The 27620-nt window shown below is 41.6% G+C and overlaps 1 protein-coding gene across 1 annotated transcript in view; it reads left to right on the plus strand.

Moving 5' to 3' along the window:
• The window catches only part of LOC126189517 (MLX-interacting protein), a 401730-nt gene that overhangs the window by 348031 nt on the left and 26079 nt on the right, over positions 1-27620 (plus strand). The window contains exon 16 of the mRNA XM_049930949.1: positions 24108-24235. Within this exon, the coding sequence (XP_049786906.1) occupies positions 24108-24220 (113 nt within the window). The 3' untranslated portion in view covers positions 24221-24235. The remainder of the gene's footprint in view (positions 1-24107; positions 24236-27620) is intronic.

Below are 27620 nucleotides of genomic sequence, written 5' to 3' on the forward strand. Positions count from 1 at the left end.
GCCCCTGCTACTTTCGTAGTTGTTACCTGAGTGTAGTGGACCTTAGACGACTGAAGCAGAACCTGGGACCCACTGCACTATAGCACATGTCAAGGAATCTACAGCCTGCACAGTCACAGAACTGCCTGAGCCTCTGATTCAGATGCTTCACTGGGCTCTGTACCAAACATCTGCCATCGGTCCTGTTGATGATGCTACAGATGATGAGCTCTGCCTACATTTCACAGGCAAGACTGGCAGTCTGTACTAGATCAGATAACCAGCCAAAACCAGCATCCTATACTCGTCATGGCTTCCGGAAGCACATCCATGTCATTCTAATACAGGTTTTCCTTAGTTTCAAAAAATACCTACAGACTAGTTTTTCTCCCGCTGGATACTGGCATCCATTATGTTACAGTTGAGATACATGTATTTAGTAACAAAAGTTGTGTTAGAGCTTTTTTTATCAGATATTTTCAAAATAAACACTTTTCTGCTTCAGAATAAGACAGCACAATGTGAACAGTGGTTCCTTGTTTGGGAGGATTATTTCTTTACTTTAAATCAGGCCAACCTGTTTTATGTTTAGTCTGGTTTCCCTAAATTACTTCCATTGGGTGCTGCATCTAATTTCTTCCTCCAATCTTTTAGAACACTAGCTGTATGCCCGATAACTTCATTGTCAATACAGTGTAAATGCCTTTATCACTATGCCCTCTGTTATTCCTTTTATGTATTTTCTGCATTGAATAATCATTATACTTTGTGGCCAAAAACAGTCTGAAAATATTGTAAGGTGTTGCAGCGGATGTTGGGCTGAGAAGTAATTGTTGAGAAAAACATTCGATCCATTGAGCAGTTTCCAAGTTATTTAGCACTGAAGCTATTCAATTTGGTCATCATGCCCGTAAATGCAAGCAGCCTGCCAATACAATTAATGTCAGTTGTTCTCATAGCATAGGTGATAGTGCACCAAACTGTCAGCATTGGTTCAGTTTCAATCCTTACTACCGTCCCATGTGCAATTTTTGTATTTGCTCTCTTGTTCAGTTTTAAGAAACCAAATGAAAGCGCGTTTGGCAACACCACCTCTGGGTAGCTGCTTGAGTTTGTGCACATGACTACCTAATTGGCTATCTTCCCTACTAAATAATTTGGAAAAGGCGCAACATACCAAATTTTTTTCTTAAGAATTATTTCTCAGCACAACCTCCCCAGGAACAGCCTTGAAATCTTTTCAGCCTGTTTCTGACCACCCTGTACAAGCTCATAAGCATTAAATTAAACATAATCACCATGCAAAGAATGTAGGCAATAATAGTAATAATAAATGTAAGTTCAAACCAGGTTGGTTGTTGGAATTGAGTGTGTTGTAGAACAAATTCCCACCTCTGCATTGCAGGCAGTGCTCAACAGAATTGCAAGTTCCACAGTTGGTCAAGAATGAAACTATAGCCACGGCATTTGTTTTACGGAGGATTGTCAGCAACAAGATACTGTTTATCTAAAGGAAAAATAGTTTGAGAAAACTGTAAAAGTACAGAGAGAACACAAACACTAAAGATGAAATTTTTAAGTGTTGTCAGTGGAAACGTGTAAAAGTAAATAAACTAGCCTAGCCTTCAAGACTGTTAGTTGCTTGCTTAAGGAGGATAGAGGAATGTGTTGGGGAAGGTTAAGGAGGGGCAGGTCATTCAGCACATATGTTGAGGGGGTTCCACCCATTTTTAGTACAATGAGGGGCAGAGGGGGGCGGGGGGAGAGAGAAATGCTGTGCCGTCTTCAGACCAGAGACGAGATGTATTTTGGAGTAAGTGGAAAAGAAGGTGCTGGGGAATACCAGTGAGAGAGAGCTAAACACATGAAGATAAAAAAAGTGACAGAATAAGTTATTGAGTAAATAAACTAGAAATGCTACCAAGACTGGAAAGAGGAAAAGGGTAAAAAGGAAAAGGGAAGGTATTTCAGCAGATGTAAACTTAGGGAAGGTGGCAAAATGTGACGATATGTTTGTGTGAGTGACATTGCCATGCTTTCTGATTTTTCCCAATCTATCTCTCTTTTCCCCTGCAGGAAGGAACTAACAGTCGAAAGCTAGAAGAGTGGTTTCTACTTAGAAATTGCCTTCTGATGGTAAGTACTGGCAAGCCATTCTGTTTCCTTGTAATTTAGAGGACACTGTGTTACTAGCATCGATTGTGTGCCTCTGTTTGGCTGTGCATAAACTGATAAGCCATCTCCCACTGGTGAGAGAAATCATTTTGGTGATGCAGTAGGTGTAGGTAGTGACAGTAAAGTGAACAGGACAAATATTGCAAAGGCACTGTCACTGTGATACAAACATTATGACGAAGAAATGGGTTGAGAGGAGCAGCAGCCCATGAGGCCATTGTGGAGGACATACCCAAAAAACTGTCTGCTTAACTTGGCAGCATCTGGGCATATACAGGATGACATACAGGAGACTAATGGTTTTTAATGAAATAATACTCAGCCAACTTTAAAATTAATGCATGTTTATTTACACAAAATCAATACTCATTATTTGCCATTTGAGTTAACAAAGTTATTTGTGAAAAATAATGCCGTCAAGGTGATGTCCATCATTTCAAATGCAGGACTCGAGTCTCTTCTCAAAATCCTCCATCACACATACTAAAACCTCTGTAGGGATGGCAGCAATTTCTTGAATGATTGCATTCTTCAACTTGTCCAAATTCTGTGGTTTGTGGTTATAGACATAGTTCTTAAGGTACCCCCACAGAAAAAAGTCACATACTGACAAGTCGGGAGACCTGGGACACCTAGGAACATTGCCAAAACGTGAGATAATCCGGCCAGGAAACATGTGTCTAAGAACTGTCATTGAAGTGTTTGCGGTGTGCGATGTTGCCCCATCCTGCTGGAACCAAACGCTTGTTAAAGGGATTCTTTGTCTTCTTAGTTCTGGTTTCAAGAATGCCTCAAGCAAATGAACGTAACGAACCGAATTAACAGTAACTGTGGCCCTGTTCTCTTGAAAAAAATAAGATCCGATAATGCCAACAGAGCCAAGAGCACACCATACTGTTACTTTTTCTGAGTGTAGAGGACGCTGGTGGATAAGATGTGGATGCTCTGGAGCCCAGTAACGTAGGTTTTGCTTATTCACGGTCCTGTTTAAATGAAAATGAGCTTCATCACTCATCAATAAAATTTCATTTTCATTCGATCCCAAAATCACTTGCATTCTGTAAGCGAAGTCTTCTTGTAAAGCAAAATCAGTTTCCTTAATTTGTTGAACCATGAGCTTTTTGTAGGGATGGAATTTTAATTCTTAATGCAAAATTCATCTAACTGATTCACGATTGATTTGTAACTCACTAGCATGACGTCTAGCTGACTGTCCTGGGCTTCTCACTGCTGCTTGCCTTACCCTTTCTACACTTCCTGGTGTTGTTACTCTGCCTCTCGGGGCCAGGATGCTTCTTACCCAGTATGTTTCCAGTTGATCTGAAGTTTTCCACCCATCTGAGGATTATGTTACGGCTCGGAACAACTCCGTGTGACCGACATTAAACCGCACACAAAACAATCGCTGCATAGCAATAATAGACTCACCACTTTTCACGAAGCTGTCATAGACAAACACTTGACGTTGCAAGTCCCACTCCTCCATAATGACTGAAGTAAATGAAATGGCATCTTGTGTGGATCAGAGCTATCCCCACCACAACCACCTCCCACCACCACGCCCTTAGTACTACGCAGTTCTAAACTGTCCATCTCCCGTGTGTCACCCTGTACATTCACTGCAGATGACAAAACTTATAAAGAGGTGAAATATTGTGTGGAAAATATATTTAATGTGTACTGAAGTATGAAGATAACTTCCCTTCCTCTCTTATTTGGCAGGGAACTTCTCTGCCACTTGTAACGTATTAGGTTTTCATATCTCATATGTTGCTTATATTTTGTAGGAGAATTTCGATCTTCATGTGAGTGTAGTTTTATTTCAGAGTTCCTTTTTGTCATATACACACTTATTTGTTGGATAAACAAAGACTAATTATACATAATGTGGGATGTGACTAGTGTAGTGGCAGTTGCAGAGACAAGAGGACGCGCCTGGAGCTGTAGCAGTTTGTCTAATACACATTAATTAATTTTAGTCTGTGTTTTTCATGTACTTCTATGAAGAAGTGAACTGTTCCTGTTTATTTTACCATGTAGACTAGTGTTTACTACCTTACTCTTAATTAAGTTTTTTGGTGTAAATTTTAGTGCGTTATCTTTGTGTGAAGTGCCTTTCATTGGTATTATAGGTTAGAGGTAGCATGGCAGCAGAACTGCCGCCGTTGGATAAGCAGCTGCAGCAGCAAGTCGTATACTCCTAGCTCACTCATTTGTTACATAGTTTAATTCTTAATTTCTTTGCGTGTTTTTGGTACTTGCATTGTTTAATTCATAAATTTCGGGCGTATTATAGTATTTGAGAGTTGTAGCATCGCGTTTTAGTACCTGAATAGTGTAAATTCGCGTAGTCGTCTGTCAACTGTTTTTGTTTTGAACGGCCAGTGTCGGTTGGTCACAGTCAGTGTGCTCCCTGCCGCCGTTGGATAAGCAGCTGCAGCAGCAAGTCGTATACTCCTAGCTCACTCATTTGTTACATAGTTTAATTCTTAATTTCTTTGCGTGTTTTTGGTACTTGCATTGTTTAATTCATAAATTTCGGGCGTATTATAGTATTTGAGAGTTGTAGCATCGCGTTTTAGTACCTGAATAGTGTAAATTCGCGTAGTCGTCTGTCAACTGTTTTTGTTTTGAACGGCCAGTGTCGGTTGGTCACAGTCAGTGTGCTCCCTGCCGCCGTTGGATAAGCAGCTGCAGCAGCAAGTCGTATACTCCTAGCTCACTCATTTGTTACATAGTTTAATTCTTAATTTCTTTGCGTGTTTTTGGTACTTGCATTGTTTAATTCATAAATTTCGGGCGTATTATAGTATTTGAGAGTTGTAGCATCACGTTTTAGTACTCGAATAGTGTTAAATCGCGTAGTCTCCTTCCGCCGCCGAGCAGTGTGTCAGCAGTGCACAAGTGGCAGCATTACTGCATTTACTAGGCAATCTTGTATTTTAATAACCGCTTCAATTTTGTGTCGTTTTGTTTGCGCTCTCTGTAGATTAGTTCAGACGTTCTTTGCACAGTTTTTAGCATGGATAGGGACTGCAACTGCTGTGTTCGGATGCAGGCTGAGTTGGCATCCCTTCGCTCCCAGCTTCAGGCAGTGTTGGCTTCGGTCACACAGCTTGAGGCTGTTGCCAATGGGCATCACTGTGGGGGTCCGGATGGGGGTTTGTCGGGGACGGCCAGCTCGTCCCACGCATCCCCCGATCGGACTACGACTGTGGTTGCCCGGGATACTGCCCGCATTGAGGCTGATCCCTCACCTGTGGTAGAGTGGGAGGTCGTCTCAAGGTGTGGCAGGGGGCGAAAGACATTCCGGAGGGCTGAACGGAAGGCCTCTCCAGTTTGTCTGACGAACCGGTTTCAGGCTCTGTCTCAGGCTGATACTGATCTTCAGCCTGACATGGCTGCTTGTCCTGTTCCAGAGGTTGCCCCTCAGTCTGCAAGATCCGGGCAGTCGCAGAGGGTGGGCTTACTGGTAGTTGGGAGCTCCAACGTCAGGCGCATAATGGGGCCCCTTAGGGATATGGCAGCAAGGGAGGGGAAGAAAACCAAAGTGCACTCCGTGTGCATACCGGGGGGAGTCATTCCAGATGTGGAAAGGGTCCTTCCGGATGCCATGAAGGGTACAGGGTGCACCCATCTGCAGGTGGTCGCTCATGTCGGCACCAATGATGTGTGTCGCTATGGATCGGAGGAAATCCTCTCTGGCTTCCGGCGGCTATCTGATTTGGTGAAGACTGCCAGTCTCGCTAGCGGGATGAAAGCAGAGCTCACCATCTGCAGCATCGTCGACAGGACTGACTGCGGACCTTTGGTACAGAGCCGAGTGGAGGGTCTGAATCAGAGGTTGAGACGGTTCTGCGACCATGTGGGCTGCAGATTCCTCGACTTGCGCCATAGGGTGGTGGGGTTTCGGGTTCCGCTGGATAGGTCAGGAGTCCACTACACGCAACAAGCGGCTACACGGGTAGCAGGGGTTGTGTGGCGTGGGCTGGGCGGTTTTTTAGGTTAGATGGCCTCGGGAAAGTGCAGAAAGGGCAACAGCCTCAACGGGTGCGGGGCAAAGTCAGGACATGCGGGGACCAAGCAGCAATCGGTATTGTAATTGTAAACTGTCGAAGCTGCGTTGGTAAAGTACCGGAACTTCAAGCGCTGATAGAAAGCACCGAAGCTGAAATCGTTATAGGTACAGAAAGCTGGCTGAAGCCAGAGATAAATTCTGCCGAAATTTTTACAAAGGCACAGACGGTGTTTAGAAAGGATAGATTGCATGCAACCGGTGGCGGAGTGTTCGTCGCTGTTAGTAGTAGTTTATCCTGTAGTGAAGTAGAAGTGGATAGTTCCTGTGAATTATTATGGGTGGAGGTTACACTCAACAACCGAGCAAGGTTAATAATTGGCTCCTTTTACCGACCCCCCGACTCAGCAGCATTAGTGGCAGAACAACTGAGAGAAAATTTGGAATACATTTCACATAAATTTTCTCAGCATGTTATGGTCTTAGGTGGAGATTTCAATTTACCAGATATAGACTGGGACACTCAGATGTTTAGGACGGGTGGTAGGGACAGAGCATCGAGTGACATTATACTGAGTGCACTATCCGAAAATTACCTCGAGCAATTAAACAGAGAACCGACTCGTGGAGATAACATCTTGGACCTACTGATAACAAACAGACCCGAACTATTCGACTCTGTAAGTGCAGAACAGGGAATCAGTGATCATAAGGCCGTTGCAGCATCCCTGAATATGGAAGTTAATAGGAATATAAAAAAAGGGAGGAAGGTTTATCTGTTTAGCAAGAGTAATAGAAGGCAGATTTCAGACTACCTAACAGATCAAAACGAAAATTTCTGTTCCGACACTGACAATGTTGAGTGTTTATGGAAAAAGTTCAAGGCAACCGTTAAATGCGTTTTAGACAGGTACGTGCCGAGCAAAACTGTGAGGGACGGGAAAAACCCACCGTGGTACAACAACAAAGTTAGGAAACTACTGCGAAAGCAAAGAGAGCTTCACTCCAAGTTTAAACGCAGCCAAAACCTCTCAGACAAACAGAAGCTAAACGATGTCAAAGTTAGCGTAAGGAGGGCTATGCGTGAAGCGTTCAGTGAATTCGAAAGTAAAATACTAGGTACCGACTTGACAGAAAACCCTAGGAAGTTCTGGTCTTACGTTAAATCAGTAAGTGGCTCGAAACATCATGTCCAGACACTCTGGGATGATGATGGCATTGAAACAGAGGATGACAAGCGTAAAGCTGAAATACTAAACACCTTTTTCCAAAGCTGTTTCACAGAGGAAGACCGCACTGCAGTTCCTTCTCTAAATCCTCGCACCAACGAAAAAATGGCTGACATTGAAATAAGTGTCCAAGGAATAGAAAAGCAACTGGAATCACTCAACAGAGGAAAGTCCACTGGACCTGACGGGATACCAATTCGATTCTACACAGAGTACGCGAAAGAACTTGCCCCCCTTCTAACAGCCGTGTACCGCAAGTCTCTAGAGGAACAGAAGGTTCCAAATGATTGGAAAAGAGCACAGGTAGTCCCAGTCTTCAAGAAGGGTCGTCGAGCAGATGCGCAAAACTATAGACCTATCTCTCTGACGTCGATCTGTTGTAGAATTTTAGAACATGTCTTTTGCTCGAGTATCATGTCGTTTTTGGAAACTCAGAATCTACTATGTAGGAATCAACATGGATTCCGGAAACAGCGATCGTGTGAAACCCAACTCGCATTATTTGTTCATGAAACCCAGAAAATATTAGATACAGGCTCCCAGGTAGATGCCATTTTCCTTGACTTCCGGAAGGCGTTCGATACAGTTCCGCACTGTCGTCTGATAAACAAAGTAAGAGCCTACGGAATATCAGACCAGCTGTGTGGCTGGATTGAAGAGTTTTTAGCAAACAGAACACAGCATGTTGTTCTCAATGGAGAGACATCTACAGACGTTAAAGTAACCTCTGGCGTGCCACAGGGGAGTGTTATGGGACCATTGCTTTTCACAATATATATAAATGACCTAGTAGATAGTGTCGGAAGTTCCATGCGGCTTTTCGCGGATGATGCTGTAGTATACAGAGAAGTTGCAGCATTAGAAAATTGTAGCGAAATGCAGGAAGATCTGCAGCGGATAGGCACTTGGTGCAGGGAGTGGCAACTGACCCTTAACATAGACAAATGTAATGTATTGCGAATACATAGAAAGAAGGATCCTTTATTGTATGATTATATGATAGCGGAACAAACACTGGTAGCAGTTACTTCTGTAAAATATCTGGGAGTATGCGTGCGGAACGATTTGAAGTGGAATGATCATATAAAATTAATTGTTGGTAAGGCGGGTACCAGGTTGAGATTCATTGGGAGAGTCCTTAGAAACTGTAGTCCATCAACAAAGGAGGTGGCTTACAAAACACTCGTTCGACCTATACTTGAGTATTGCTCATCAGTGTGGGATCCGTACCAGATCGGGTTGACGGAGGAGATAGAGAAGATCCAAAGAAGAGCGGCGCGTTTCGTCACTGGGTTATTTGGTAACCGTGATAGCGTTACGGAGATGTTTAACAAACTCAAGTGGCAGACTCTGCAAGAGAGGCGCTCTGCATCGCGGTGTAGCTTGCTCGCCAGGTTTCGAGAGGGTGCGTTTCTGGATGAGGTATCGAATATATTGCTTCCCCCTACTTATACCTCCCGAGGAGATCACGAATGTAAAATTAGAGAGATTAGAGCGCGCACAGAGGCTTTCAGACAGTCGTTCTTCCCGCGAACCATACGCGACTGGAACAGGAAAGGGAGATAATGACAGTGGCACGTAAAGTGCCCTCCGCCACACACCGTTGGGTGGCTTGCGGAGTATAAATGTAGATGTAGATGTAGAACTTAGATTGCACCCAGTGACTTCTTGGGTTAGTGTTACATTACTCATGCTAGAGACTGAAATTGGTTTAAGTATGGATAGGGACTGCACCTGTTGTGTATGGAATTGCCCACTGCATGTAAACAACTGGAAGCTAGTTGGCCCTGGTTGACAAGCTTCAGGTTGGTGCCCTTGCCTGCAGTAGCATTGGAGCATCGGAGACAGTTCCTTTGGCATTGCTGGAGCCTATTGTGCCGCTCTGTTGCCACTGCATCTTCAGATCCACACGTCTCTGCTGGCCCAAATTGCCTGATGGTGATTGGCTAACAGTCTTGGGGTCATGAATGACTGGGTGTAAGGCAAAGTTAATACTGACTGTATGGCTGCTCCTTTATGCCTCAAGAACATTTTTGAGGTATTGCCCACTGCTGAAAGTACTTCTGAGCTGGCATGGTATGTCTTACATGTTGGGAGCATGGCTTATGCTCTTGAGAGGTGTGGAGAAGCACAGAGGTTGGGATTGTGTGTTGGTGGGAGCTCCAATGTTAGGCCGGTGTTTGAGCAGCTCATTGAAATATTGGGCAGGTTGGGAAAGAAGATCAGTGTCCACTCTGCTTGCCAGGGGGTGTCGTCCAAGATGTGGAGGAGGCTATGCTGGCACTGTTTGTGTGTAGTGACTGCACCTGGTTGCAAATCAGGCCCATGTCAGCGCAAATGGTGCCTGTCATGTGGGTTCGTAGGACATCCTTGGTTCCTCAAGGTGGCTAGCTGATTTGTTGAAGACAGCTAGCCTCATCCATGAGGTGGAAGCAGAGATATCATTTTGTAGCCTAGTTCCCAGAACTAATTACTGTCCTCTGATTTGGAACCGAGTGAAAGACTCAGGCTATTCTGTGATGATCTTGAAGGCGGATTTCTCAACTTGTGCTATCTGATGGAGAAACGTTGGACCCCTCCCCCTTAATGGATCAAGTGTGCACTACATCCAGTGAGAGGTTACCAAGGAAGTGGAAGACTTGCAGCATCCACATATGGGATTTTAGCACAGAAATCCCTTCCCAGGCCCAAAAAGACATGTTCGGAGTCCATACAGGGTAGCATTCTTCATAGCAGGTTGGTGAAAGGAAATGTTAATATAGTATCAGTTAGCAACAGGAGTATCTATGGGAAAGTCCCAGAACTAGTTTCATTTATAAATGGTAACAGTGTTCACATACTACTTGGGACAGAAAGCTAGCTGAAACCAAATGTCAGTAGCCATGAAATTCTAAATTCGGACTGGAATGTATATCATGAAGATAGGTGAGTTTATAAGCAATAATATCTAGTGAAATTATTAAAGATTTAGAATGTGAAGTAATTTGGATGTAGATAAGTGTCAAAGGTGGCTCAAACATGGTTATCAGATGCTTTAATAGATCCCGTGCCTCAGCACCAGTAATAACAGAACATCTGAGAGGAAACTTGGAGAATATTCATCTAAATTTCCTGGTTGTGTTATAATTCAGATGGAGATTGTCAGTTATCAGCTACAGCGTAGGAGATTCAAGTGATTAGGATGGGTAGTAGGGGCAGAGAATTGAGTAAAATCATTGTAAGTGCTTTATCCAAAAAAATACCTTGAGCAGTTCATCAGAGAACTGACTCATGAAGATCAAATCCAAGTCCTGCTGGAACAAACAGAACCAAACTTTTTAGCTTTGTTAGCATAGGACAGGGAACTGGTAATCATGAGGTCATAATGACATCACTGAATACGGCTGTAAATAGGAATACAAAGAAAGGTAGACAGATTTTTCTGTTTAGCAAGAGCGACAAGATACAGATTTCAGATTACCTAATAGCTCTACATGAAAATTTCCTCTCAAGCATGGATGATGTTGAGCATCAGTGGACAAAGTTCAAGAGCACTGTACAATATGCCTTAGACAGTTACATGCTGAGCAAAATTGTGGGGGACAGAAAAGACCCACCCCGATTCCACAACCACATTATAAAGCTGCTATGAAAGCAAAGAGAGCTTCACTGCAAATTTAAATGTAGCCAAAGAATCACAGACAAACGAAAATTAAACAAAGCCAAAATTAACATAAGGAGACTTAATCGTGAAGTGTTCAGCGAATTCAGCAGTAAAATTCTGCATACTAACTTCAAAGAAAATCCAAAGAAGTATCAGTCATATGTTAAATCAGTAAACAGATTAAAGATATTGATCCAAATGCCCTGTGTCCATAATGGCATTAAAACAGAGGAAGGGACTGTCCAAATATAATATGCATTTTTCTAAAACTGTTCACTCCTTTAAATAGCCACACAAACAACAGAGTGAACGTTATTGAATTAAGTGATCAAGGGATAGAAAAGAATCTATCAGTTTGGTTCTACATAGAGTAGGTCTCTTGAGAAGCAAAGCATTGTTAACTATGCAAAAAAGCACTGGTTATTTCCATTTTTAGGAAGGGTTGTCAGGTTTACCTGCAAAACTATAGACGTTTATCTCTGACATTGGCCTGATGTAGAATTTTGGAACCAGTTTTATGCATGCATATTATGTTATTTCTGGAGCCGTTGTGTGAAACCCAGCTTGCTCTTTTTCCATTAAGACCCAAAAAGCAATAGACACAGTCACCCAGGTAGATGCCGTGTTCCTTGACTTCCAGAAGGCATTTGATACAGTTCAGCACTTCCGCCGAATTAACAGAATATGAGCATACAGAATATCAGACCAACTGTGTGTTGGGGTTGAAGAGTTTCTAGCAAACAGAAGACAGATGTCATTCGGAATGAAGAGAACTCTTTAGGAATAAAAATAACTTTGGGTGTGCTCCAAGCGAGTGTTATATGACCATTATTTTTCACAATGTAGACAAATGACATTGTAGGTAATGTCAGAAGTTCCATGAGGCTTTTTGTGGATGGTGTTGTTGTATATAGAGAAGACACAATACTATAAAATTGTACCAAAATATGGAAGAGCTGCAGATGATGGATGCTTCGTTCAGGGAATGGCAATTGACACTCAGCATAAACAAGTGCAACAATCACTGGAAACAGTTACTTCCATAAAATACCTAGGATTATGCATACAGAGCAGTTTGAAGTGGAGCAACCAGAAAAATTATTCAAAGGTAAGACAGATGTCAGACTGAGATCCATCAGCAGAATCCTCAGGAAATGTAGCCCATTAACAAAGGAAGTAGCTCGCAAAACGCTTGTTTGACCAATATTTGAATATAGTTTGTCAGCCTGGGATCCACACCAGATAGGATTGATAGAGGGAAACCCAAAGTGTCACAGAGGTGCCCAGTCATCTCCAGTGACAGATGCTGCAAAAGAGGGGTTCTGCATCAGTTTGATGTACTGTTAAAGTTCCAAGAGTTTGTGTGTCTAGAAGAGTCAACCAGTATATTGCTTCCTGCCATGTATGTTTTGCGAAAAAACTACGCAGACAAAATTTGAAAGATTCGAGCCCACAAGAAGGCTTATCAGTAATCTTTCTTCCTGTGAACCATACGAGACTGGAACAGGAAAGGGGGAAGTGACACTGGTAAATGAAGTACTCTCTGCCATACACTGTAAGGTTGCATATGCTGTAAATGTGTAAAAAATGGTTACTCTAATGCTACCCCGAGCGTTATGTTTTCAGTCAATTTAAAAGTGCGATAAAATGTGAAATCGGTATATTTCAGCAAAGTTTATTAAACTTTGCATATTTCAGTGAAATTTGTTACTTAACCGCAAAACACCTGAATATACAAGTGCTCGACTTGTACTGTCTTTAATATATCCGTATTATATGTGAAATCACCACAAAGATGACAAAAGAGTGAAAATTACAATTGTAAATAAATAGTTGTTGCGTAAATATGTATGTGCTAGATATGATGTTCTGCTAACCTATCCAACACACACTACTGAATTACTATGGAGTAGGTACAACAAGATATGTCTTTGTAACATTTTATGTAATTGAAAAGATCACGCTAAACCAAGGATGTTTTATTTATACCTGGATAGAGTACTTAACAAATAAAAATGAGGCAAGAAACAAGCATCAAAGTTGAGATACATAGTAAAAAATCACCATCTGCAACTTACAAAGCTTTACTAGATGACTTCCGACAGTACATTTTCTTGCTTTATTGCATGTGAAAGTATAGTAGTGGAGAATTTTTAAATTTTTTTGCTTATCTTTTCTCTTTGCTTCTCTTTAATTCGCTGCAATCCGTAACTAGATATAAATACGGCATTATTGCACTAAACACAGGATTTGTTTGTTAGGAAAGTGGCAAACATACATCGCTTGCTTGAATTTTGGAATGGGTGTTTATTTCTGGCATCTGCTGTATTCTTTACTCTTTATTTTTCATAATTATAGAACAAAATTTTCTAAAAGATGAGTAAAGCTACTTATTCTGTCGTATAGATATGGTATCACTGGGATTACCTGCTCTTAATTAACTGTTAATTTGTGAATGTGATTGTAGTGTGTTAAAAATAGGTAGGCACAAAAGACTAAGGTTTCTATGTTCATGACAAAAATTCTTTTATGTGTCACTTTTATAATGTGAAACTCAAGTAGAAGGACAATTTAGGGGGAAAAAACACATTAACAGTGCTAGTCATAAGACAAAAAAACATCTGCAATAGCTGTAGGAACTTCATCTAAAATACTGGCTGCTACTGGTGAGATGCTATAAAATGTCAAAAAAATTAAAATTGGTGTTGAAGTTTGGTCATTTGTGAATAAATATGTACCCGGTGCTGACTGTGTACCCAATTCAGACAGACTTCCCCAAGAATATGTCAGGTAGTGCAGCGATGAAATGAAAGAAGAAATCAAAGATACTTTTGACAAAAATGGCAGGTGCATATTTGCAGTTTTATTTTGGATAACGACTGCAACATCAGAACAGAAACTGTATTGTAACTTTTTAGATGTTGCTAACAAGTTTTGCTATCAGAAGGTCTTGCGCCTAGGCCACTGTAGGGACCCTAAAAGACTATGGCATTAAACATGAAAATGAATTTAGTAGATGATATCTTCATGAAAGTACCAAAGGAGCTAAACTTTATTGTCAAGTGAAAATGATGTTTCTGCACTCTTGCAAAATGAAAAAAGCATACCTTCAGTTTCTTCACGAGAAATTTCCTCATCTGAAAAAAATCTTCACCAATCCAATAATCGTGAGAGGGAGTTCTTGGTTCTATGCAGTGCATTACTTGTACACATACTTACCAGAAATCATGGAATTTTTCAATCATTCAAAAACAAAAAAGCTCACTCTTGATGATCATTTAAGACATGAAGCTGCATCAGATTTAGTCTTCTTAGAATGCACATGAATTTAATAGATGATATCTTCATGAAAGTACCAAAGGAGCTAAACTTTATTGTCAAGTGAAAATGATGTTTCTGCACTCTTGCAAAATGAAAAAAGCATACCTTCAGTTTCTTCAAGAGAAATTTCCTCATCTGAAAAAAATCTTCACCAATCCAATAATCGTGAGAGGGAGTTCTTGGTTCTATGCAGTGCATTACTTGTACACATACTTACCAGCAATCATGGAATTTTTCAATCATTCAAAAACAAAAAGCTCACTCTTGATGATCATTTAAGACATGCAGCTGCATCAGATTTAGTCTTCTTAGAATGCACATTTGTAAGTTGTATATGTATTAACATTGACAGTTCAATTACACCCATTCAAATGTTTGTTAAGGGAGGCATTTGAGAGTGTAGAATCACTATTGAAAAATTCTGAAGATTGTTTTTCAACAGTTGCTATTAATTGTTACGACACATTCCAAAACTAGGCATGGACAGCATTTGCAAAATATTGTCTCAAATCTGCTGCTATGTAAGGTTTATAGTAACTATGTAAACGCACATCACAAGGCCCAGCTAATATTTTTTTACAAAAACTGTTTTTTTAAACATTCCATTGACATCTTGCTAACTGTTTGAGATGTAATGAGAAGCCTGATATAGTGGAACTTCTACTCTGTGAAAAGCTTAAATATGATGAATTTGAAAGAGCAACTTTAGCTGCAATTCCGGTACCTGTCAATATCGTGGATGCTGAGAGGTACTTCTCAACATACAGTGTAGTTGTAAGTGACAGGAGGAGGTCAGTGAAGCTAGACACTATTGAAACAACCTCACTGATTGCATTCAATAGATAAAAATGTGTGTATAGGTCCATAATGTGTCTTAATTTGAATTATAACTAACAGTGAAAAAGAAAAAAATCAAACACATAAAATTTCTGTGGGTTTTAGTGTTGTAGGATTGCAGGATCCAATGATGCACACTATACCACATGCAATAAACAGTATTTTATTACTCAGAAGCAGTTAAATACATTCTTGGTCACTCTCCACATATGTAAACTTTCGCGCGAGGCCACAGACCGCCGCAAAGAGCTTCGCAAAACAAAGATATTACATGCGACTTGGTAGATAGTCGCCACATTAGGCCCCCCCCAGAGTGTGGAGCACAAAACATAAATATTGGGGCGTACATGTAAAGGAAACACCAAGGGGGGAGGTAGAGGGTGTTTAACCGAAACTGTACCTTACATTACATTAGTAATTGAAGTCTTTGAGCCAGCGAGGGGGGCGGATGGTCCTGCCTGAGCGGGTGAATCCTCGTACAGCAGTCAAGGGATTCGGGGAGGGGACTGTGGATTGTGAGGAGCAGAGGTAGCGGACCTGAATGCTGTTGCAGTACGTAGTTCTTTTACTGTGGATGGGTCAGCACCAACAGGCAAGGGGACAGACTGGAACCAGCAGGCAATGGGACAGACTGGATAAGGTGAATGTGGCTTGAGTTGCCACTGGGGGAGCTGGCTCGTTCGTAGAAGATACACACTGTATAACAAAAAACATTTTAGAGCTGCAAATAAGACCTGTGTTGACATTCACTACCACTCCCGTATACAGGTTGACAGGATCTCCACATGGTTCGTCGGCAGCAACATCACCCATTCCGAGGCTAGCTCCTGATACGTCACTGAATCCTAACAGGGGAGAGGCGGGGGGCTGCCCATAGGAGGGGGAGTCATCACATGCATCACTCTGTATGGGAATGTCACACGCACCTGTAGCACTGTCACACGCACCTGTAGCACTGTCACATGACTGGGAGTGGGTAACGTCACAAGTGCGGGAATGGGCGTCACTCATCCACGGACTGCCGGTAGATGCCTCGTGTGAGGTGGGTGTAGCAGGGGGTCGGGGCTGACTGGGTGGGGTATCGGGCAGTTCTCCCAGTGACCACACCAGTTTGAGGCGGCAGACAGATACCGTTAGAGGTGTGCCATTAATGAGCGCCTCGAACATGTTAGTATGCCGTGATATGACTCTGTGCGGGCCCGAGTATGGAGGTCTGAGTGCCGGTCGAACAGTGTCATCATGCACCATGAGGTGACTGCACAACGTGAAGTCCTTATGCAGAAATACAGCAGGGGGCGAATGCAGTCGAGGTGGAGGCAAGCGAATGTTAGCAATTAACTCCTTAACATGCCAGACGAATGTCGAGTCGCAGCTTTGATCTGGAGGGAGTGAAGGCTCGACTAGCTCTGCTGGAAGTGTGTGGGGTTTTCCATACAGTTTTTCTGCCAGGGAGGTGCCAAGGTCCTCTTTGTATGCGGCCTGGACGCCTAACATTACCCATGGTAAGGCGTCGGCCCACTCCCCTCCGTGGCACATCAGGGAAGCTTTAAGTGTTTGGTGCCAGCGTTCAACAAGCCCATTGCTCTGGGGGTGGTATGCTGTAGTCTGAAATCGTTTCACCCCTTGCAGTTCACAAAGCTGTTGGAAGAGGACGGACTCGAATTGGCGGCCCTGGTCAGTGGTGATAGAAACCAGGCAGCCGAAGTGCGAGATCCACATTAATAAAAGGGCTCGGGCTACTGTGTCGGCTGTGATAGTTGTGAGAGGAATTACCTCTACCCAGCGGGTAAACCTGTCAATGCAGACAGTATGTAATGGAAGGGGCCCGAGGGGGGTAAGGGCCTGACAATATCGATGTGTATGTGCGGGAATCTTCTTTTTGTCACATCGAACGTACCCACTGGGGTCTGTGCATGGTGTCCTACTTTTGCGCACTGACAAGCCACGCACACTCGCGCCCAATTGCAACATCGTTTTATCACCCAGGGCCAAACGAAACGCTCACATACCAGACGTGTGGTGGCACAAATGCCAGGGTCTGCCAAGTCGTGGATACTATTAAAAATGTCCCAGCAGAGAGGTGCCGGAATCACCAGATGGGTGATGAAAACTCAGGAAGCGTCCTTAACTCTAGTTTGAGTTCTGTTTTCAGTATCCTTTGTCTGCAATTTAGGGAGTTCACTGAGGTCCAGTTGTGAAGATAAAACCGACACAAGATAGAAAATTGGCAACAAAATTGTCTGCCCCTCTGATGTAAAGTATGTCGTTCATAAACTGACATATGAGGTCCATATGACGAAAACATCTCGGGGACAAGGCCTTGCCTGGGTTACGGAAAGCGTATACCAAAGGCTCTTGGTCGGTAAAAACCACAAGATGGCGACCTTCAATATCGTCCTGGAAACATTTGATAGTGGCGTAAATAGCAAACAGTTTCCGCTCGAATGTCAACCATTTACGTTGGGAAGTGGACAGTTTGGGGGAGAGAAATCTGAGTGGCTGTACCACAGAACCCATGGATTGCTGAAGTACCGCCCTCACTGCTGTATCACTCGCATCTGTAGTAAGCCAGATGGGAGTATCAGGAATGGGGTGAGCGAGCGTAACGGCTGTCTGTAAGGCTGACTTTAGGTTATCGAATGCGCACCGCATATCAGGAGTCCACATGACCGCCCAAGACCCTGAAGTGTTTTTTCCTGCAAGAGCATCCATCAGTGGGGCTTGTATTTCAGCGGCATTGGGGATGTGTTTGCGGTAGTAATTTACTGTTCCAAGGAAGCGGCGGAGGCCCTGAAAATCTTTAGCAAAGGCAACGTACTACTGGTCTCTACCCGTTCGGGTAGGTGCTGTTGGCAGAAACCCCGTGGCCCAGAAAAGTGACACTAGTGCGGCGGAGTTGTGACGTAGCATCATTCACTGCGACACCATTTGCTTTTAATAGTTGGAACACTGTATTTAAATGGAGTTCATGTTTCTCGAAGGAGGAAGAAAAAATTAACAAGTCGTCCAGGTAGGCATATGCAAATCCAGTTTTCCGACCAACAAGTCGATGAACCGTTGCCACATCTGTGCAGCATTTTTAAGGCTGAACGGCATAAACAAATACTCGAACAACCCGAATGGGGTGATGATAACGGTTTTTTCAATGTCTTCCGGTGCCATTGGCAGCTGGTGATACGCCTTGTGACAGTCGATTACACTGAAAATTCGTGCCCCATGCAGTTGGGAAGCAAAGTATTGAATATTTGGGATGGGACAATTATCTAGAATTGTTCTGGTATTAAGTGTCCGATAATCACCACAGAGGCGGAAAGTGTCATCTTTCTTGGGCGCCAAATGAATGGGTGACGACCAACTACTAGAAGAAGGGCGAATAGTCTTATTATCTAAAAGTTCCTGAATAATAGCTTTGGCATGTTTAAGTTTTTCCAGATTTAAACGCCTAGCCTTTGCACGTACCAGTGGGTCTTCTGTGGTTTTGATTCTGTGGACAGTACCGTTGTTGATCGCGAATACCGATGGGGATTATGGGCCTGCACCTGATGCACTACAACTAACCTGTAATTCACACGCTTGTGTGTCCAAGGCCGGTGGGTCAGCAGCTGTGGCAGTGATCCACCGGTAGTCTTTGTCGTAGAGCTCGGTGGGGTACTTGGTAGCGTCGCGGGCACAACTACTGTCTGGCAGTAGAAATATCACATGGCGTCGGCAGCAGGTGCGAGGAAGTGGTGCCGGTGTTGGGGGTGTGGCCGTGTGTGACAGAGGAGTGACCTGCTTACGACCGTCCTTGAGCTGGGCTTGCACGGCGGCGATGCGTAGTCGGAGGGCTTCATTGCTGTCTCGAAGTTCGTCGTCGTGTGATCTAAGAGACAACTGCAACAGTGGTTTCAGCTAGCTCACACAATAGTGTGGCGCTCTCAGATGAGAGGGAAGAGATACCTGAACTGGTGGTACGGTCTGTCGAGTTAATGGTTAGTGTACCTCGTTGTAGATTGGGTGACAGTGCATGGGCTAAGAGAAAATCTACCCCGAGCACGGGTTCGTCCACCTCTGCGATAATGAAGATTAGATTAAATTAGTTTTTTGTTCCATAGATCCATTTTCTTAAGCTGAAATAACAATCCTAATAGTATGAGTATATACAATACATCATTTCTTTCCATTAAAAAATTCGTCAATGGAGTAGAAGGAGTTGGCCACTAGTAAGTCTCTCAGGCTTCTTTTAAACTGATCTTTATTTGTAACTAAATTTTTTATATTTGCTGGCAAATTATTGAAGATGAGTGTTCCTGAGTAGTGGACCCCTTTTTGAGCTAAAGTAAGTGCTTTTAAGTCCTTGTGCAGATCATTTTTGTTTCTGGTATTGTATGTATGAACAAATGTTTGTTAAAAATGTAACGGAAAGAATAAGGAGGATCTTGACGTAGCGGAATATTACCGTAATTTACAAGCCCACTAGGAAGATACAGGAATACCTTAGGCCTGCCAAGGACGCTCGCAAACCATTGGAAAAATCTGGAGTGTATAGGATCCCATGCAGCTGTGGTGATGTTTATGTGGGTACCACTAAAAGAACTGTTTCTAAACGTTTGGAAGAGCACAAGGGAAATTGTAGAAGAGGAGAAACGGAACGATCCGCAGTTGGGGAGCATGCTTTTCAGCCAGGGAACCACAATATCCGTTTCGAGGAGACGCAAGTACTAGCGGCCACGAGCAGATATTACGAAAGGCTCTACAGGGAGGCAATCGAAATCGCTAAACACCCAAATAATTTCAACCGAAAGGAGGAGGGCGTCAAATTAAACGGTATATGGATGCAGGTGTTAAAGAAGATGTGTACCACTCGTCCATTACTGGGTGATGGCAACGGCGACGGACATCGGCCAATTGCACTGACGTTTTCAAAACACGTGACGTCACGCCGCAGCACGGGGGCGCGCGGACACGGAATTTAGCGGCAGTCAGTAGCGAGCCAGTGTGTGTGTTGGACCTTCCATCAAGCTACAGACACCCTTGAAGATGTCTCCCGCAGTCGGAGACGAAACGTTGGGAAGCACCACAGAATTCATCAACCGATCACGGCATAACAGCCCGGATAATTATAATGGACATGAAATTTCATTAAGGAGTAAATATACTGAGAGGCTGTAATTAGTATACGCAGTTCTTTGAAGAGGTTTCTACAGGACGTCCATGAATTTACTTCACAAATAATACATATTACACGCTTTTGGACTCTGAAAACTTTTGTTTGACTTGAAGAGTTACCCCAAAATATTACACCATATGACATTATGGAATGAAAGTAGGCAAAGTATGCAAGCTTTTTCATTTTTATGTCGCCTGTGTCTGCTAACACTCGAATTGCAAATACAGATTTGTTAAGGCGTTTCTGCAGTTCTGTGGTGTGCTCCTCCCAAATGAATTTATTATCAAGTTGTAATCCCAGGAATTTAAGACTGTCAACCTCTTCTACCTGCTCTTCTTCATACTTTATGCATATGCTGGGTGGAAACCTCTTACAGGTTCTGAATTGCATATAGTGAGTCTTTTCGAAGTTTAATGTCAGTGAGTTGGCTTTAAACCATTTATTAATATCCATGAAAATATCATTAGCAGATCTTTATAGAACTACACTCGACATATTATTTATTGCATTACTTGTGTCATCTGCAAACAAAAAGAACTCTGCTTCTGGCAGTGTAACTGATGAGAGATCATTAATGTACACAAGAAAAAGCAATGGCCCCAAGATGGATCCTTGTGGACACCACATGTAATTTCTTCCCATTCTGATGATGACTGATGACTTAATTCACTAGTCCCTTGCACTGACACCCTATGTTTCCTGTTAGCGAGGTATGACTTGAACCATTTTGCAGCGCTGCCCGTGACACCATAGAATTCTAATTTGTTTAAAAGAATGTTGTGGTTCACACAGTCAAATGCCTTTGAAAAATCACAAAAAATACCTGCTGCTTGTAATTTGTTATTTAATGAATTAAGTACATTTTCACTGTAGGTGTAAATAGCCTTCTCGACATCAGAACCCTTCAGAAATCCAAACTGTCTTCTTGATAATATGTTATTTGTGGTCAGATGGTTGAGAAGCTGCCTGTACATTACTTTTTCTAAAAATTTTTGAGAATGATGGCAAAAGTGAAATCGGTCTGTAGATTGATGGTATCTCTTTATCCCCTTTCTTGAATAGAGGCTTAACATCTGCATATTTTAGCCAGTCAGGAAATGTCCCAGTTATAATTGATTGGTTACACAAGTAACTTAGAATTGTACTAAACTCACAAGAACATGCCTTAATTAACTTTGTTGATATTTCATCATAACCACTAGAATGCTTTGTTTTTAAAGATTTTATTATGGAAGTTATTTCTTATGGTGAAGTGAATTGCATATTCATGTACCTGAAGCTATTTGTAAAGGCTAGTTTCAGATATTCAAGGGCATTATTTACTAATCCTGACAATCCCATTCTATCAGTAACGGATATAAAGTACTTGTTAAATAGATTTGCCACACTATGCCCATCAGTTACTAATGTGTCCTCTACCCTTAATGCTATTTGCTCCTGTTCCTTTCTGGTTCTACCAGTCTCCTCTTCCACTATATACAATATTGTTTTTATTTTGTTCCCTGACATTGCTATCTTCTTCTCGTAGTGCATTTGTTTAGATGTCTGAATTACTTTTTTAAATATTTTACAGTATTCCTTGTATTTAGCTAAATCATCAGCATTGGAGGTATTCTTGGTCGACAGATACATTTTCCTTTTTGTCTTACAGGAAATCTTTATTCCTTGTGTAATCAATGGTTTTATTATAGTCTTCTGTTTAATTTGAGTAACTTTTAGAGGAAAACAGTTTTCAAACATGGTACTGACATTGTTCATGAATGAGGTATATTTTTCATTCGTGTCATGAGCACTGTAAACATCTTTCTAGTTCATATCTTTAAGCAGTTTTCTAAAACACTAAATTTTTGGTTGATTGACTACTCTCCTGTACTCAGATTTAGCAGTCTTGATAATCTGCTTAGAATTTACATATAAAACAAGGAGCTGCATGTCATGATCTGATAGTCCATTTATTACAGGTTTTATGATATGATTTTGTTCCTTTTATTTGTCTATAAAAATGTTATCAATGGCTCTCCTTGAAGATTTAGTGATCCTAGTTTGAAAGTTTACAGTGTGAGTTAGATTGAAAGACAACATTACTAACTGCAGTAAATTTTTACTGGAAGATTGCATTAGCAAATCTGTATTAAAGTCACCTGCAATCAAAATTTCTTTGTTTCTTCCTGTTAAATAACCCAAAAGAGCTCCTAGATGATTTATTAATAGATTATAATTTCTTGCAGGTGCTCGGTAGATAGTTACTATTATATAGGATCTGTTATGGAACTCTATTTCTGTTGCACATGCTTCTAGATGCTGCTCTAAACAGAATTTATTAATGTCAATGTTCTTGAATTTATGTCAGTTTTTAATAAATGTGGCAACTCCTCCTCCAGCCATATCTTCTCTGCAGAAGTAGGAAGCTAGCTTAAATCCTGAAATGTCTTAACATATCTATACTAGTGGTCACTTGATGTTCAGAGAGGCAGATTATGTCAATTTGGTTAGATGAATTAATTTCATCAATAAAAATGAGTAGTTCATCAACTTTATTTCTGAGTCCTGGAATGTTCTGGTGTAATACAGATAACTGATACTGCATACTAATGGGAGTATAACTGCTTTGGCGAAGATGAACTGGCAGTTTCTGATTACTTTCTGTTAAACATTGTTTAAATGGAAGCTGTATGCTAAAATCTGACACCTGTTCATCTGTTTTCTCAAACTGAGTGTGTCTGCCAATCTCTCTTAAAACTCGTTTTCTTTCCCCCTTCCCTATCGTACAAAAGGCATCCCTCTGACACCTGTGACCACTGGTATTTTACCACTAGTGACAGTTTTCCCCCTTTAAGTTTTCTGCAATCAACCCAGACAGTTTTCCCTTCCCTTTCCTGTTGAAGGCCATGACTAGTGTGGTCCCACCTATCGATAGCATCCAAAGGAATCAAACCAATACGGGACCCTATATCCATCCTAAGCAGCCACTCCAACTCCAAGTTCACCCTCCCGATGGAAGAGTTCAAATGAGGCCGATCATGGCGTCTCAACAAAGATACAAATCCCACACTCGTATGCTTCGTTGCTGATGCTATCTTCACCAGGTCACTCTCTATGGAATATTCAGAGTCTCTGTCAGTGCTATTTCCCGGACCACCCACTATAACCACGGCATCCTCCTTTGTGAAATCCTTGCATAAAGAACCTATATCTTCGTTTACCTGACCCAGATCTGCACTAGGCTTGAAAAAGTTTGTGACCTGGTACTCTGGTACTCTGAACCTAGATTTTTCTGCAGTAGTTGGCTAACACCTCTACCATGGGAACTACCTAACAACAGAACTTTCTTTCTCTTTACAAATTTCCCTACCTTTTTCAAGTCCTTGAAAGCTTGATGTGCCCTTTCTACAGCTTCAGCTACATGATGCTCATCCAATTCTGACTGAGGCAACAGGTCAAATCTATTTTCAAGATTTATGACCAGGTTGCAGTGCGGTCGCAAACTTTTTTCCTACAAGAGCATTCAAAAGTCTGTACAGAATTAAAAAAATAATATGGGTGTTAGACTAAACCATAGCTTAAGTTGCAGGTTTTTATGCCAATTTATTACATATAAAATAAAACTACAAATATTGTTTGTTCAATGAGACAACTAGGATGTAACTCCTCCAATCCCCACCTCTTGCCTCTCCCCCTCTCTCCATTTACTTCCTTCTTACTTTTTTAGGATTCTGTAGTTAATATTCATGTTTTTAATAATCTGTTTTAAATGTATAGGGGTTCTGAATTCACTGCGGTACCTGAGTAGAGCAACAGATATTCTGACAGACCCTGCACGGTTACCAGAGGAGGCTCGGAGAGCTGTTCTGAAGAGAGACATGCATCTTTGACAAAATGCATAGCAGGTATGCCATTTATTAATTGTAACGCAGTATACAATACAATACTAGTGGCAGCTGTCAATAATATCTGAGCTTTCATTAATGTCATCACATACTTTTGTATGGCAGAAGTATCATGGAAACCCATACTCTCCAAACTCACACCCTCTCCTCTTAATCCCTCCTTCAAACAATTAGAGTTTTCTCAAACAACCAATTGTGGGCTGCCTTTGGATACAGAGAGAAAACAAGTAGAGTAGGGCGGAGTGGAGGAAACACGTGTTTTTTAAATTGCTAGTTCTATTCGATAAGTGGGGGAATTGACTTTGAATGACTGTTGGCAAACAGCTCAAACTATGCAGTTTCTGTCGCTGTGAAGTGTCGGAGCATAGAGCATTGTGTTTCATGGTTGAGAAGTTCTTTAAAAACAATGGTTCCGTGGTTACGGTTCAATACTTTTTCTCTTAAAAGTTTCATGTTGGATGTTGAGAAGCAGTTCCAGATTGAAGCGCTATATTCGAGTGGGTTGCAACCTTTAGAAGTACTGGATATGTGATGGGGGGGGGAACCTTCCCTTCCCTGTTCAGTTTGAACTCCAGAAAACGTAGACAGAGTGAGAATGGCAGTTCTTGTTGGTCTGAAACAATCCACTGTATCGCTGGGTATGTCATGATGTTCATATTGAATCACATCTTACATGATGATCTCAGATTTGACCAATACAGAATGATTGTCCAGCAGATAAATGAAACAGATTTTGTGCAGCACAGAGAATTTTGTAATGTAGTAGGCACTATTCTTACAAAAGATGCAAATGCCCCAGTATAGATGCAGATGCCCCAGTATTTATGAGTGAGAAAGCCCATTTTCATCTGGATGGTTGTGTTAATGTACAGAAATGTTGGTACTGGGCACCAGAGAACCCACATGAACTAAACCAAAAACTTCTCCATAGCTCAAAAGTAACAGTGTGGTTTGGTATCTCCAAAATAGGGATTATTGGACCTTAGTTGTTTTGAAGAGGGAGAAACTGCAGTTACTGTGACATCAGTGTACTGTGTCAAAGTATTAAACAACTTTCTTTGTCCAGAGCTTGCAAGTTGTCAAGTGCACATGAGAGAGATGTTGTTCCAGCAGGATGGTGCCACAGCTCACTTGGCAAGAACATCCGTGGAAGTGGTTCAAAAAATTTACCCGAGACATTTCATTTCACAAATATGGTGATTTTCCTTAGCCCCCAGGCCCACCTGATCTGTTGATCTGTTGATCTTTTTTGTGGGGCTGCTTGGAATCAAGAGTGTGTGTGAACGAGCTTTCCACATTTGATGACCTCTAAGATTTACGTTTGTGAGTAAATTGAAGCTATGCCAAATGAAATGTTAGAGAGAGCCTCTTTGGAGAGGATCCAAATTTGTGTCCAGCAAGGACGACATCATCTCAACAATAATATTTTCTAAGGTATGCAGATTTCAAAAATGCAATAAAAGTACTATTACTGATGCAAACTTTCTTTAAATAAAACCAGGTTTCAGTTACTCAGTTTCCTCTGCTCCACCCTGTATTTCCAGCTAAAACCTCTCGCTGATCATAGAAAATAAATAAAGGCAATAAGCTCTTGTCTGTGATTGTGGCATAAAATCAGTTGGCTCACTGTGACACCATATTCCATGTACAATCATTTTTATGTTGTGACATTTTTCAGAAGTACAGTTAATAAGTTACAGTTCTTTTAAAATATATTCACTTGACTGAAAACCTTGAAACCAGTTTCTGCTGATAAAATTACAACTGTAGAATATAAGGGTAGTGTGAGAGTCAGTTAAAACTATTCCAAAACCCATTTGCAGGAAAGAGCACAATTGAACTGCTTTTAGCGAGCAACTCCTCTTTTCAGTCTCTCTCTCTCTCTCTCTCTCTCTCTCTCTCTCTCTCTCTGTTTTTTGTAGTTCACATTGTCTCTGTAGTTCACATTGTCAACATTTAGTAAGTTAGTATCTAGCAAAAGTGGATAAAAATACAAAACTTTGTTTGACACTCCAAAATACCTATATCAAATTGCATATTTATTACATATTGTGAAATTTGAAGTGGGCCACTATCAGCACGAAGATGAGCCTCAATACATCACAATAACAGATCTCTGAGGGAATAGATTTTTTGTTCTGTTAATGAGCTTTAGCTTTTACGATGTTACCGGTTTTGGGAATCAGTGGGTACAAGAAATGAATGGATACCGCATCACGCAGTGTGACCATGACATGGAATGACAATCATCTCATGTGACCGTAGTCATGGATGTACACCTTCATTGCCACTGTTGGCTCCACAGTGGCATACTGCAACAGGTGCAGACACTTCTAAACTTGGTGTTCACACCATCTGCTGTGATTTGGACTATGGCACACATACTATTTCATCAGCTTCTATGGTTCAGAGTGACAAATTAGATGGCATTGGGCACTTTATGATAACTGGCAAAATATATTTTGTTTACAGACAAGTATGACTTCATACTGTCCTGCAGGTGTGACCATGCATGTTTTAGACACCATTGTGGTGATCACAGTGTGGCAACTTGCAATGTTCAGTGTCACAGCAAACATACTAAGAGTATTGGATTGGGGTGACTTTTAGATACAGCATGTTGTCTCTATCACTATGTATGGAGAACATTCTGAACAGCAGCCACTGTGTTATTGTTTTAGAGCCAGAGTTACTCCTTCATGCAGCTACATGGGGTATATTTCAGCAGGAAGATTCCTTGTCATCCATGGCAAGAAATGTAAAGACCTTCTTGGCCTACAGATTTGCCTGCCAAGTCACCCATTGAACATGTCAGGAATATGTTGACCAGCAACTTGTTGTCCAACTAGCAGTGTCGATACTTTGTAGACTCAAATGCAAACTGCACAGAGGGAGATCTCCAGCAATGTATCTAGGCCCTTGTTGATTCCATGCCATGAAATTGAGAGGCTCTGATTGCAGCACATGGGGGCTTCAAATGACTTTGAATTCTCAATAAATGACTGTGTGCAACTCTGTAATCCTGCAGCAGTTTTCATGAACATTAGTGTACTTGGTAGTGAATTTTTATATTGCATTCATGTTGCATGTGGTGATGTGGAAAATTTTTCAGGCTTTACTGTCAAAAAATATCTGTGTGTATTGAGCTACGTGCCGACCGTTTTTACAGGTTTCTAATTAACTACTTTTATTCTGATCAGGAATGTCTCTAAATGAATAAAGAAGCTTAGATAGCCTGTCTCTCAGGCATTCTATTTCTATAGGTCTACTTGGACTTTTAAACCAAGTATTCCATAGAAATGTTCAGGTGGGTAATATAGGACAGCTCATCAACAGGGATGTTAATATCATATTGAATTCCTGGAAGTTTTATTGTGAAATATAG

Source organism: Schistocerca cancellata, chromosome 1 (genome assembly GCF_023864275.1).
Source record: "Schistocerca cancellata isolate TAMUIC-IGC-003103 chromosome 1, iqSchCanc2.1, whole genome shotgun sequence".
In the NCBI taxonomy this organism is placed as follows: Eukaryota; Metazoa; Arthropoda; class Insecta; order Orthoptera; family Acrididae; genus Schistocerca; species Schistocerca cancellata.